Genomic DNA, 14,089 nt, shown 5'->3' with positions numbered 1-14,089 from the left:
TGGGTACTGGCAATACTATTTTACTGAAAATCTGGAGTTGCACAAACAGTTCTTTAGAACATAAAACTAAATGAATTTATACGTACATCCAGCATTTGTAAAAGGCAGTACAAAAGTGTGTTCTGCTTCTACATGATATAAATTGCATATAATACCATGATTTAAACAAGTCTATTTTTTCCATGAGATACATCTTACTCAGAATGTCTGATGTTTCCCACGCTAAGGGGAAAACATGCAGTTTATGTGGGTAGTTGAGTTTCATCCTCTTAATTCATTTTAGTGATGGTGGGAAGATTTAGGGATAATCCTTTCATCGAAGAAGTAGAAGAAAAGTTACAGGACCGTTCTGAACTCATCAAAAATGAAATTAGGCACGTGTGCTTCAGCAACCTAAAATTAAAAAATGAGTTAAATTATTTATAGTGTTACTCAGAACACATGCAACATTTTCCATATGAAAACTAAAGCAATGAGGATATCCTTCAGAGCAGCGGGAATCCCTGGAGCACTGGCCTCAAGTGGTGGGCCAGGCCTTGAGACTACACTTCTGTTCCTGGTGTTCTCTACCCTGGTATCTATCTTGGCACTGCTGACATCTCAGGATGCTGCCCAGGTCCCCCGCCTGCAAACCTGAACTCTTAAAGGCACTTTGATCTGCGGAGAAGTAATAGGGGTAATATCTCCAGGAAGATCAGGAAGTCTGGCAAGTGACCAAGCCAGAGGGGGATGAGAAGGCCCCCAAAGGCCCCCTTTCCTTAGCTGTTCTTAGGGAAAACCCTGAGGGGGAAATGGGATGGGTTGTAGAGCTAGGTACTTATGCTGGAAATTGGTAATTTTTAAAAGCAGTGCTTAATTTTTTTTAAATTTTATTATAAAGGTATTACCTGCTAATTAGAGGAAATATAACAAATGCAGGAGTATAAGAAAATCTGATCTTAATCCCTCAACTACACTGATAATTATTTTGTACTGCATTTTTCCAGATTACACACACACACACACTTAGGAAAACAATTCTTAAAAGGTAAAAAGGGGTGTGTCATTTTTGGAACAGTGGTCATATGTAACTTTAGCTGTGGCGTGAACTTAAACTGGTTACATGGAGAGAACAAACCACACCTGGTTATTTCTCTACCCTGGCACTGAAGGAATTCTCTCCTGGACTGCACTTCTCCCCTCCTGAACTGGGAAGCTCTGCCAGGGGTGTGGTAGACATTCTGTCTCCTTGCGGAAGCTCTTAGCATGGTGGAGAGGGAAGGGCGACTTAGAGCTGTGGGCAGAGCAGTGGCGAGGGCACAGGCAGCCCCTGAGAATGAGCTACTGGGCTTCACTCCTAAGAGTCGGGGCCACTCAATACCACCTTTTTACAAAAAGGACATAATGCTGATCTTTATATATCACTCACCCTCCTGGGTAGTTTTGTGTACCGAACATAATCCTCCAGGAACAGGAGGGCACCCACAACATCGGCAGGCATTTCAGGGACCTTCTGGCTGTAACGGAACACTCGGGATCATTTAACTGCGTTGCACATGGGAGACCCCCAGTCAGGATACTGAAATACGAACTCAATGACAGATTACTAAACGCCGTCAAAGAAGAAACACCTGCAAGAACACCAAGTCATTATTCTGCTCGCCTGTCTTAGCATAGAGGATGAACTCCTAGGTTCACAAGGACCCGACCGTCTGTCTGGACTCACCCCTTGGTATCCCTCAGCACTTCATGGTTCAAAGACTGGCAGACCCCTGAACAGGCCACGTTTCCCCACGCCCTCCAGCCTCTGCAGCTACCTTCGCTCTGCATGCTTATTTGAAAGTAAACTTCTAGACGTCTTTCCAGTCCCAGCGTGGATACTTCCTCCCCGGTGCAATCGCCCTGCTCCTGTGGGCGGATGGCCCTTTCCTTGTGCTCTCAGTGTGCCTGTCTCTCCCCCAAGCCCCTTACATTTTCAGTTGTTCATGTGCTGTCTCCGGAGGGCCTGGGTCACGTCTGACAGTTCTGTCTCCAGTACCTGGGACTGTGCCTGGACCAGGACTGTATACTGGAAGATGGCAAGTAAATACGGCATCTTGTCATTTTCCACATGGATCCTCCTCATGTACTGATTCACACAGTTACAGTGCCAGCCCCTCTCTAGAGTGAGAATGCAGCAGAATGCCTGATGGCCTTCTGGTGCAGCTTACGTTACTTTCATCAAGATGAGTCTTTAGGTATGAGAACTCTTTCCAATTTCTGTACAGACTGGCATTTTCTAAATAAAGAATGCTATGGAAATGGTAAGATTACCGATGTATCTCTCTAATGCTCTTTTGCTTTGAAAAGAATGTTTATGATGATTACAACTGGAGAAGTTCCCACTGCTCTCCAGCTTTTAGGTGTGGCCAGAGCTACACTGATATTTGCCCCGCTTGGAACCAGGGAAAGAAGGCATCTCCATACACCTCCAGTCTTATGTCACTTCACTTAGCCGAATCAGAAATCCTGAGCTGCAGTTTGACCCTGTAACCTACTGACCTCTCTCAGGTTGCCGGGAACACACCAAACTAGAGCCACTCTTACTCCTTTGCAGTCATTAGCGAGGAAGAAACAGGAGGTGGACCCGCCAACTCCTGACTGATGGCGCACTATGGCTGGGGGCGGGCGGGCGGGAGGTAACTGGAAACCACCGCCCTGGTGCGCCTGAAGAGCCCTTGGCCTCCTCTCCTCTCCCCGTGGCCCCGGGCGAGATGCATCAAATTTCCGGGACCTGCCACTTTCCTTTGCAATTGCCCTTATTTTGTGATTGGGACAATTTCATCATTGAGATTTCCCCATCCTTCCCAGTGCTCTTCTCTTTCTCAATTGCTAAAAAATAAATCTGCTCTTTGAAAAAGGCTGACCACATGTCCTAGAAAAATATCCAGTGTTGTTCTAACCATGAAATAAGACCGGGAGGACTGGCCTGGTTGAGGCCCACAGGGAAAAGATGGCAGGATTTAAAACGCATATAAAAATCAGCCACTGGTACACAGTGGATGTCAAGGACCCAGTACTGCGACTCTAGGGGCACTGAGGACCTGGAATGAAGGGGTGTCCGCCCTAAGGCAGGGCTTTGGAATCTGGGAAAACACATTTTAGGTTGGTCAAACTAGTAACAAACTAGAACCCCCCCGGGGGGGAGGTCACCCGTACCTCCTAAGGCAGCGGTGACAGTAACAACTTGTGATGGCGCAAAGGAAGGAGACTGCATGAATTCTGTCTAATTCCAAAGGGTAGAAGGCCCAGTGAATGACGTTTTCCGGGATGGGATGGCATGTTCCGCTTATTGTGTGCAATCAGGAACCTTTTAATGATGAGAACGGCTTTACCAGTGTCCGGTGTTGCCTTGAAAGGTAATGAATGCCTCATCCAAGGGTGTGTCCCATGGAGGCGGGAGACTGCCTGCCAGGACACCTGAGAGCTGACTCAGCCTGTGGCAGGAGGCAAAGAAAACGGCCTCCGAACTGATGTCCGAGGGATGGGAAGACATCGCGGTCTTTAAGTCACACCGACACATCTTCCCGGTTTGAATGTGTGACGTGGCAGAACGTCAGTGAGCCGGGGTGAGCCGTTAGGGGACCAGAGGAGGAGGCTCAGGACCCAGCATCTCACGCAATAACTTTCCGGGGAGGGGCAAGAATGACAGGTTTACAAGCCGTGTGTTCAGTAGGAACTGGGGTGTGATTTCTGTCTCATCACACACCGGGGCTCGAGCTGTGGGTGTCCAGCGTCTGACAGCCGTGCTCCCTGCCTCCCACCGAGGGTGTGGAGCAGTCCCTGGCTGTGGCCCAGCCAGAGCGCGCAGGAGCCCGAGGTCTGAGAGGCATCCCCGCACTGATCATGGTCCTGACTCATTCATGCAACGTCCCTGTGAGTGTGCCTGGGGCGCCCTGGGCAGGAGAGGCGAGGAGGGGCCCACCTTGGTTTCCTTGAAACAAGAAGATGTGCCCTGACTTGCTTTACTGAGCAGCGCATTCCCACCCACCGGGCGAGGCACTAAGAGGAACCTGGTGTGCCGGGAACGCCCCTCCTGTACGGGTCCCTCCTGGCCTCCGTACCTGGTGCACTGCTCCACTGTGGAGCGGATGAACTGGCCGATCAGCGCCAGGAACTGCTCCGTGTACCGCGAGTGGAACTGCTTCAGCAGGGTGAGCAGCCCCAGGACCAGCGGTGGCCAGTCCACGGGGTCGGCAGGTTTTCGGCAGACCATTCCTGCAAGGAACCACAGACCCCCAGTTACATGCAGGCCTCTGGCTGGCCTCTGGTGACGTCCATGCAGTCGGGCCGCTCCTGAATGTCAGCATGTCTGGGCCACACTTTGGAAGGAATAATCACCCTGGACAAATTTTGAATTATACCCGGGATTGATTGTGGAGGCTGCCCGTGGTCTGAAGGATTCAACACGATACAACACTTACTCAGTTTTACAATTACCATCACTCTGTCTTTTGGATTATATAATTACAGCAAGCGATTATAGAAAAATTTAAAGATATAAAAAATATAAATGAGCCTGGCTGGTGTGGCTCAGTGGTTGAGTATCGACCTATGAACCAGGAGGTCACAGTTCAACTCCCAGTCAGGGCACATGCCTGAGTTGTAGGCTTGATCCCCAGTAGGGGGTGTGCAGGAGGTAGAGGCATAATCAGCTGCCTAGACTTTACAGAAAGGAGAGAAGCCAAGGCCCCACATATTATACAGGTTGAATAATTAATCACTGGAAATAAAGGTGGACTATGGTAGGTTGATATGAAATCCACTGTGCCCATTTCATGGAGGGGCATTAAGTTTCAGAGGCCCTAAGAGATAGATTTTATGCTAATAAACATACATTTAATTAAGAAAATATCTCATGTGACATAGCATTCTATGCAAAGAGCTGTTTTGTTAGTTATTGACCTATTGATATCATTACTTATTGCAAATAATATATTCATCTCATACCTAGGTTTTTGTTGTACTGAAGTTTTGGCAATTGAGCGATCAGAAATAGAAAGTTGACAACGGGGAAATAGGGTAGGCGCTTGGTTGTTATGTATATCTGGAAAGAGAAAGGTACAAAAAATGGATGTTTTTCCACACTGCACAATACTGCAGAACACACTTACAAATGGAAGGGTTCCTTCTTATTTCAATTTGCTTTTCTGACCACCTAAAACTAGGAAGTTCCATTCATTTGCTGCCTTCAGAGTTTAACATCACTGGTTCCCCGAAAACATAAATACCTACATAACAATTAGCCCTCTGGGAAAGGAACAACTTTGCTGAGAGATTAACAGTTACCCCTCCACACCCACACCCACACCCACACCCACACTCACAATCCTCTGAATGCCATAACAAAGGGAGGGAGGAAAAGAGTGATGAGCAAGGGTGGGCTGGGAAGGAAAGCAAGTACAAGAGTCAAGGCAAAGCAGGAGGGAAGAAGGAAGGAAAGCTCCACCTGGCCGCATGTGGCAGGACACACGCAGAAAGCAGCTGATGTCTCCTGTCATTTGCTGTGCCCTGGGCGGTGTCACAGAGCAGTCTCCCTCTCAGTTCACCTGGCAGGAGGCAGCTACTCCGCCATCTCCCTCCTCCCAGCAGCCCAGTACAGGGTTGCGTCTGGCTAGGGAGCAGGACTCAGCTTAGACTGCCTTGCTCCACCCTAGCTAGAGAGGAGCCAGGGACAAGATCCACCTCTGAGCCTTGGGCTCCTTCCCCAACAACCGTGTGTTTCACAGAACTGCTGTGACCCCGAGATCCACCGGGCCAAGATGATCGGGACGGCAAACACGATCCACCTCTGAGCATCGGGCTCCCCACCAAACAATGGCACGTTTCAGTGCTTGGCTGGTTGTAAGTATTCGGAAAATGTGAGCTGCTATTTAGGTTCATAATCTTTTAACCAAAAAACACAGGGGATCATACAGATTTCAAAATTTCACACATTGTAGGTTTTACAAAGGGCTAGATAACACCCTATAATCAGTCACCAGAACATGAACATTCACAGAAACAGGTGTTGCCACCAGAGGAGATCTGATACCATCTTGTGAAAAAACGTCCAGTTCTCAGAGGTTTCTGGAAGTGAGAACTGCAGGAGAGTTTGGAGCCGCAGATCACCATTGTGATTACCATCAGACACAAGGGAAACATGGTTGGGCAGGAAGGTTCAATGCCACCGTTTGGTTGCAATTCAAGTCCCAAACCCTGGCCAAACCTAAAAGGAATCTCTTACAGACAGAGCCCGTTTTGCTTCCTAAGGAGCTCGGACAAACACCGTTATCATCTGAGGCCCTCAGCCAGAGTCAGGCAGGAGGTGTGAGCACCCCCTCCTGTTACCTGTGGGGAAAAGGAGCTCAGAGGGACGGGGACCTGAGCGGAGGGAGGTGCTGGGATCTGAACCCAGGTTCTCCCAGGATTTTGGCCCAGTGATCTGCTCCCCGGGCCAAAGCGCCTCTGTGGACCTCTGTCTCCCACCGCACCCTTTTATGTTTTAATCATCAACCTTGTTCAGAGGGTTGTGAATGCCAGCGGCCTCCAGGTAGGCTGTGATTTCATACAAGAGGGTGTTATCTTCTTTGGGGTAAGGCAGGGAGGGGTCCTGGTAGTGGGCTTCGATGTCTGATAGGAGAGCCCTGCGTGGGAGAAACACAGAGTGGAGATCCGTGTTAGAGACGCCCAGAGGTTTTTTGTTTTGTTTTGTTTTTAAATATATTTTATTGATTTTTCACAGAGAGGAAGAGAGAGGGATAGAGAGTTAGAAACATTGATGTGAGAGAATCATCGATCAGCTGCCTCTTGCACACCCCCTATTGGGGATGTGCTCGCAACCAAGGTACATGCCCTTGCCTGGAATCGAAACGAGGACCTTTCGGTCCGAAGGCCAACGCTCTATCTATCCACTGAGCCAAACCGGTCCCGGCAGAGATGCCCAGAGTTTTACAACAGTCAGTACAGACTGGATGTAACCTTTTAGGGCCTCAGTGCTCTCCTCTGGAAAACCAGGGCTTGATCCTGCTCCTTCTCCAGTGCCAGGCCTGCGACTGGATATCCGTGAAAAACTTAACCTCAAATTGCTTTATCTTCTGGAATTAACCCAGATTAAATGCTTTCACCACTCGAGTTTTATGAACCGACTGAGCTGTTTGACCAAGAAGCATGAATTACTGATCTTAACACATTGCAGACAGATCACGAGAATTCTTGTGTTTTCTGTTCTAAGGCTCGTGGCCAATCATATTTTAAAAAGATATTAGCTTGGCCCTAACAGGTTTGGCTCAGTGGATAGAGCATCAGCCTGCGGACTGTAAGGTTCCAGGTTTGATTCCGGTCAAGGGCATGTACCTTGGCTGCAGGCACATCCCTAGTAGGAGGTGTGCAGGAGGCAGCTGATCGATGTTTCTCTCTCATGATGTTTCTAACTCTCCCTTCCTCTGTAAAAAAATTAATAAAATATATATTAAAAATAGAATAAATAAAATAAAAAATATTAGCTTATAAGAACATGTAATAAATAACTTCAAAATGCAATGGGATATTTAATTTTAAAGAGTGTCTTTAACATTTATGTAAAACATTTTTTGTACTTCTTCAATAGAAAGTTATCTGGCCACTAGCAATAAAACTGCGGGTCTGCAATGTGTTAAGTAGAAAGCTTGACATGAGAACAGGTTGCTGGGAGGAAGATTGTACCCAGGATGCATGCCCAGAGCCACGCCTGGCAAAGAAAACACTCCTAATTGCCCACAGGACTCTCAGTGACTCAGGCCTGTGGGACGCCAAGTGGTAGCAGTTGACCCTCAAACAACAGGGACCCCCTTGAGCAATCGGAAACCCATGTATAACTCTGGCTCCTCAAAACCTAAATACTAATAGCTTACTGGTGACTAGAAGTCTTTCTGATTACATACACGCTGATGAACACATTTTGTATGATGTATGTATTATATACCGGATTCCTAAAGTAAGCTAGAGAAAAGTATTAAGAAAGTCATAAGAGCCGAAACCGGTTTGGCTCAGTGGATAACAGGGGTCCTCAAACTTTTTAAAGTGGGGGCCAGATCACGGTCCCTCAGAGAGCTGGAGGGCCGGACTATATGAACTACTAATTCCTACTGTAACACCTTGGCTGCGCTCAAAAAACCTGGCGGGCCGGATCAGACTCCCCAAAAAACCTGGCGGGCCGGATCAGACTCCTCTGCGGGCTGCATGTGGCCCGAGGGCCGTAGTTTGAAGACCCCTGATATAGAGCGTAGGCCTGCGGACTGAAGGGTCCCAGGTTCGATTCCGGTCAAGGGCATGTACCTTGGTTGCGGGCACATCCCCAGTAGGGGGTGTGCAAGAGGCAGCTGGTCGATGACTCTCTCTCATCGATGTTTCCAACTCTCTATCCCTCTCTCTTCCTCTCTGTAAAAAACCAATAAAATATATATATATATAAAAAAATAAAAGCTAACAACAACAAAAAAATCTACATTATAAGTGGGCCCAAACAATTCAAACCCATGGTGTTCAGAGGCCAACTGTTATTGCTTTCTCAATCTGTGCAAATACCTAGTACAGTGTCTGGTATATATTAAGTGATCAATATTTGTTGGCTGAAGAAATGAATCCTTCAAGCCACACACACACACACACACACACACCCCAAGGGACAATACTGAGGAAACAGATTTGCTTATCCACGGGAAGGCAGCCTATTCATCCAGAGAGCCTTCTTACCCAAAAGAACTTAAAGAGTAGGCACTGAAGAATCTGGCTCTTTCAAATGCTGGCACTTACTTATTGAGATTTTCCAGGGCGGCTGCCAGATGTTTGGAGTCAAATCGACAAGAGTAATTTAATTCGTTGGCAATTTGTTGTCGCAGAATCTGCATCTGCCCAACCTGTGAACAAGCAAGAGAAAGAAAAGGTAGGACAGGTCGGCATCTCAGAGCGAGGGTAAGGAGGCAAACACCAAGACAACTTCTCACTGGATCCCATGTTCCACCAAAAAACGGAGGGACTGCTCTCCGTGCTGAGAGCAATGTCACCCCGATGGAGCACAAGAGCCCAGGACAGGAATGCCGGGGGGCCTCCGATGTGCCGACCCCAGCGTCGCCCGGGGCCCAGTATTTTATAAAGGGGCCAGTGATGCCCAGCGTTCAAGTGTCAAAGGCGTCAGTTAAGGAGCTATGTTTGCTCTTCGGGAGTAAGCTCTCCAGGTGTAGCAGCTGCTAGCAGCAGCCCTACCTCCTTTAATTGCCTGCATCTAAACAAGCGCTAAGGATGCCATTTCCCTCGGATACTCTCAGCTTGGTGAATAGGTATTCCACATCACTCAGGAATAAACATCATGTAATAACCAGGGTTAAAAAATAATAATCCACATAAAGTCTACCAAGAGAGTCCCCTAACGATGCTAACCCCTAATCTAGGGGTCCTTAATCTTGTTTTTGTACCTTGAACCCCTACTGGGATCTGGTGAAGCACACAGACCCTGTCTCAGAATAATTCTTTCATGTGTACAACATAAAGCATATAGGATGATGGGAGCCAAATGTAACAAAAGGTAATTATCAGACTATTAAAAACAGACTTAGGATACAGTTATGTCAGCACAGCACATCAACCACTGCAATTCCTAAGGAACAATGAGAATAAATGACCCTGGACAGGTCTATGTTAGGTGATAGAAACGTCTCTGGGGTCGCTTTGAGAGAGAGCTCAGCCTGTTCCCATAAACTTGTTGGCATCATAAAGACTTTCTGTGCCAGTCATTTTCTTATGTTCCATTCTAGGAAAGTAAACCCTAAGCGGTTAGTGATGGGGAGCAGGGGCGGGAGGGGAGGCTGTTTTACAAAACCAGCAACAACAAAGGGGAAATGAACACATTTACTCCGAGTTGCTGGGAGCAGAGAAAAATTAAGAAAAACAGAGTGGCCTTCTCTACAAACAAAAGGACAAATTACCATTTAGGTAAATGGAGCTTGTAACAGTTACACGTGTTAAATGACCTCAAATGTATTGCTTTCGACCATTATTCTTATCAGACTATCATTCTACTTGGGTGAGGGAAATAAAAGCCTATTTAAAAAATGCTATTTATAAGTAAGAAACCGTTTGTTACAGAAAAATACAGGATAGGGCAAGCCTGGCTTAAAAATAATATTTATTTTATTTTATTATTTTATATAATAAGAAAATAGTGGGTACTCGCAAGCCACTTGAAAATGTGCCTCTAACCTTGTATCTGGCCCATCTAATTCCTTGCTTAACTCCAGATACTCTATGACATAGAGTCTATGTCAAGGGTTCCCTTAAAAGCACCAATCTAGAAATGGACACAAATAAAGTCAGCTTAACATAACCTGTTCTCATTTAAAGCTCCCCGAGAATCCGTGACCAGCACGTTCTTTTTGGTGCTTCCCCCATGCCTCTCATACAGCACTGGAGCTCCTACCCATTTACTAGTAATTGCCTATTTAGAGATACTTGGATTATCACTTTTGCCATGATTTCTCTAGAAAAACAGCAGCCACTAGCCACATATGGCTATTTAAAATGATTGAAATGAAATAAAATTAAAGGTTCGGTTCCTCGACCTTCCAAAACACGTGTTAGGTGTTCAACCTCAACACATGCCTAGTGGCTCTGGTCACTATTGAACAGCAGATTATTTCCAAAGCGACAAACTTGTCCTGGGGCTTTAGGCAAAGGTCACGAGGACACAATACTTGGCTACTGCACACTCACCAGCAATGACCACGAACCGCAGCCCATAACGGACAGCGGCCTTCGACCTGCCTGGCCACCAAGCAGAAACTGTCCCAACCTTCCCTGGGAACCCGGCGCCTCCCTTGGCTCCCACAGAGGGAGACGCAGGCCCGTCCGGGCTCAGGCCACTCCGCACTCTGCCCAGATTTTCCCGAGATCAGAAACCCAAGAAGCTCTCAGTATCCGAAAGTCACCTGGGGCTGGAATATCAGGCTCCATAACAAGAGACCAAAGGCTCCTAGTGTTGCCTATTCGGTTTGTTTCTAAATAAATTAAACACACACACACACACACACACACACACACACACCTCTCACTGAAATGATGGGAAATACATTGTGAATTTGGTCAAGACAACCATGAGTATGGACTCAATGGAACTCAAAGTTCCATTCTCTTGTTCCTGTCACTGGAAACAAGAGAATGGAACTTTTGCAAATTCCTGTGGCATTCTAGACTTTTCCTGTTAGCCATGAACTAGTTTTCCTGCAGGAAATCTAGTAGACAGACTGTCCGTAGGCATTCTGAGGAGATAGGTAGCGTTTCTTTTAACTTTGTGTAACCCAACGGCTGACGATGCTTTGTACATAACGAGTGCCAGGAACGGGCTGTCGAATGTCTCAGGTCATCAAGCGACGAGAGAAGGACACTGGGAAGATTCAGAGCATCCGTCAGTGTCAGGCAGGAGAGCAGGGAACGGATTCTACATGTTGATCTCCATCCAGCAAATTAATCTCCTCATTTCACTTTCCTGTTCATTTCCAGGGACACAGTGTCCTGTTTGCAGTGTCAGGACAATTTATGCCCCAGAGAACCTGGCTTTTAGCATCTCTGCAGTCAGGAGGGGAAGGAGATAAACGATCTGTAACCGGACAGAGCAGTCACGGATGGACTTTTTGTGAGATGGATTATTAATTTCCCATTTCCTGTGTGAAAGCACTTCTTGCCAAAAGGCATTTCAGATAGAAACAGATTCCTTGAGCAAAAAGAAAACCACAGGACAATGAAAAGCACAGTCAAGAACAGCTCTAAGAGAGGAAGGTAAAGAGACAAATAAATTACAGAAATAAAGACAAACTCAAGTATTTTTGTTTTAATGACAAAAAAGAGTGGTTTTCTTTGAGCAACAAAATTATAAGAAACTAATAATTTAAAAAACACAGCATTATCGCCCTTTCTTCCACAACATACCTTCATTATAGCCTCCAGGTAAGCTGTCCAAATCTTCTGTGTTTTGGCAATGGCGGAAAAATAAATTTTATTCGAATTTGCTGAAAGGTTAAAATATAATTTTCTATTTAGTGAATGTGGAAAGGTTACAGTGTCAGCTGAACTCAGGCTAGTTTCAGAACACTTACCCACAATGCTTTTGACGGGGCTGACAGCGTTCATGAGGGTTTTTAAAGTATCCTGAACAGTTTTGTCTCTCATGATGATTTTCTGAAACATACTGAGGAAATTCTAGAACAAGAAGAAGGCAAAAGTCAAAGGACCAAATATAATGAGTAAGAGGAGCAAGCACTCCAGTTAACGAAACATTCAGCAGCCGACTGGCCTATGGCACAGCAGGCTGTAACCGGGGTCACGGGAAGCAGCCACTTCCGGTTCCTACCAGAAACACCCACTTTTGGGAGGAGCTAGTTGCTGGCTTCAATGAGAAAAAGTTTTATTTTCAAAATTCTAGTTCATTCTTGTCCTTACATACCTACCGGAGTCTCATCTACATGTCAGTATGGGAAAGGATGGAAGAGAAGTGCCGTGGCCCGCTGCCATCGCGCCCAGCGCAGCAGAAAACACGCAGGAGGGCCAGAGCTCACCTGGAGCTCCTTCACGATCATAAAGCACAGCAGCCTGTCCAGCCCGTTCAGCCCGAAGGTGCCCAGCGTGGTCTGGATTTCTGAGAAGAGGCGGCTGCTGGTCACTTCTTGGTGCGTTTTCATATCATACCAGGTGTTCAGCTGGTCGATGTGACATGTCAGTCTACAACACAAAACACACCCAAAGCCCAGAGGCAGCTGAGGAGTCATCCTTAAGAGACTCCTCAGCCATCCTTAAGAGATGGGAGGGCTCAATGGCTTGGGGCATCAGCCATGAAAAACAGCAGGGTCATGGCTCCGGGCACCCAGTATATGCACCTTCACGGCGATGCCCGGGGCACCAGGGCGGCACAATGCATTGCACCCCCTTTTCCTGCCCTGCACTATGTCCCTGGTTGGGCTGTTGCTTGGAGTCATGCCAAGAGGATAAGGTTAGGCTGGGTGTCAGGCTGGAGGACTTGAGGTGTCTCTCTTTGTGGGGTCTTTCTTTAAATTCCCAGAAACTGGGGACAAGTCATGCGTTATCTCCACTCTGGTAAGAAAGAAACTTGGAATCCTATGTAACACTTGAGAGTACAATGACAAGCCACTTCCTCTTTTCTCCCAGTTCTGGTAGCAACAATGACGCCGTTCAGACTCAGGAGCGGGACCATGACGATAAGCAGCCAGTATTTCCTTCCAGGCCAGGAGCTGGGCTGAGCTCCTCCGGGCTCTCTTTTCCTTCCTCCCGGTAGGAGTGGCCCTTTCTTTATAGGTGAGATAACTGAGGCCCAGAGAGGCCCCATTCCAACACCACACTCTCAACCACCATTTTAATGGCTCCAACTGTGGGGTCGGGACCTTGGATCACTGTTAGACTATGTTACAGCAGGTGGCCAAGCCCATTCCTGGGGAGTCTGACCGGGCAGGGCTGGCATGGATTCCCAGCCCTGCAATTTCAAACTCCACACATGACAAGCCCAATTCTAAGAACCAGAATGCGACTTTATGGAAATGGAACTTGGGAGGTAGTAAGAGCCGAGAGCACTGTGTGTGTGTGTGTGTGTGTGTGTGTGTGTGTGTGTGTAACTTTGGAAGTCAATGAGAAAAGCGAGAGATTTCCAGAACTGCATACAGAAACCTTTCAGGCTTCAAGGTCGCCCCCCATCACCCAGTGCTGGCACTCTGTATCATTCACGGAGGCTCCCAGCAATGATGACCAAGTCAACACTGACACAAAAGCCCCTATCCTGCTTAGACCCCCTGTAGCTATTAGTGTGGCTTTAGGGGGTAGTTTTCTAGAAAGGATTTCGTGATCAATTCTTGGGCACCAAGAAAGGAGGAGCTCCAGAAGGCTTGGATCAATTACTCTTAGACAATACTACTCATTTCTGATGGGGTTTTTGGATGAAGTTTACGTACTGACAAGGGAAATTTTGACCAAGTTTTTGTGACTCTATAAACTGTGACCACTGCATGCAAACCTATGTCCTATGTGATCTGCCCTAGAACGCCATAGGACTTAAGAG

At 47.0% G+C, this 14,089-nt stretch overlaps 1 protein-coding gene across 1 annotated transcript in view; it reads right to left on the bottom strand.

Annotated features, from left to right (window-relative positions):
* Positions 1–4: 4 nt before the first annotated feature.
* Positions 5–14,089, bottom strand: part of WASHC5 (WASH complex subunit 5) — a 49,781-nt gene continuing 35,696 nt past the window's right edge. Inside the window, exons 21-29 of the mRNA XM_084864819.1 lie at positions 12,582–12,744; positions 12,123–12,225; positions 11,956–12,035; positions 8,791–8,894; positions 6,515–6,644; positions 4,969–5,065; positions 4,083–4,236; positions 1,409–1,496; positions 5–393 (exon numbers count right to left, since the gene is read on the bottom strand). Coding sequence (XP_084720945.1) covers positions 337–393; positions 1,409–1,496; positions 4,083–4,236; positions 4,969–5,065; positions 6,515–6,644; positions 8,791–8,894; positions 11,956–12,035; positions 12,123–12,225; positions 12,582–12,744 — 976 coding nt within the window. The 3' untranslated portion in view covers positions 5–336. The remainder of the gene's footprint in view (positions 394–1,408; positions 1,497–4,082; positions 4,237–4,968; positions 5,066–6,514; positions 6,645–8,790; positions 8,895–11,955; positions 12,036–12,122; positions 12,226–12,581; positions 12,745–14,089) is intronic.

Source organism: Pipistrellus hanaki (genome assembly GCF_964339955.1).
Source record: "Pipistrellus hanaki genome assembly, chromosome: 17".
NCBI lineage: Eukaryota > Metazoa > Chordata > Mammalia > Chiroptera > Vespertilionidae > Pipistrellus > Pipistrellus hanaki.
Note: the sequence above shows the minus strand (reverse complement) of the source record. Positions and strands in the feature narration are given on the sequence as shown.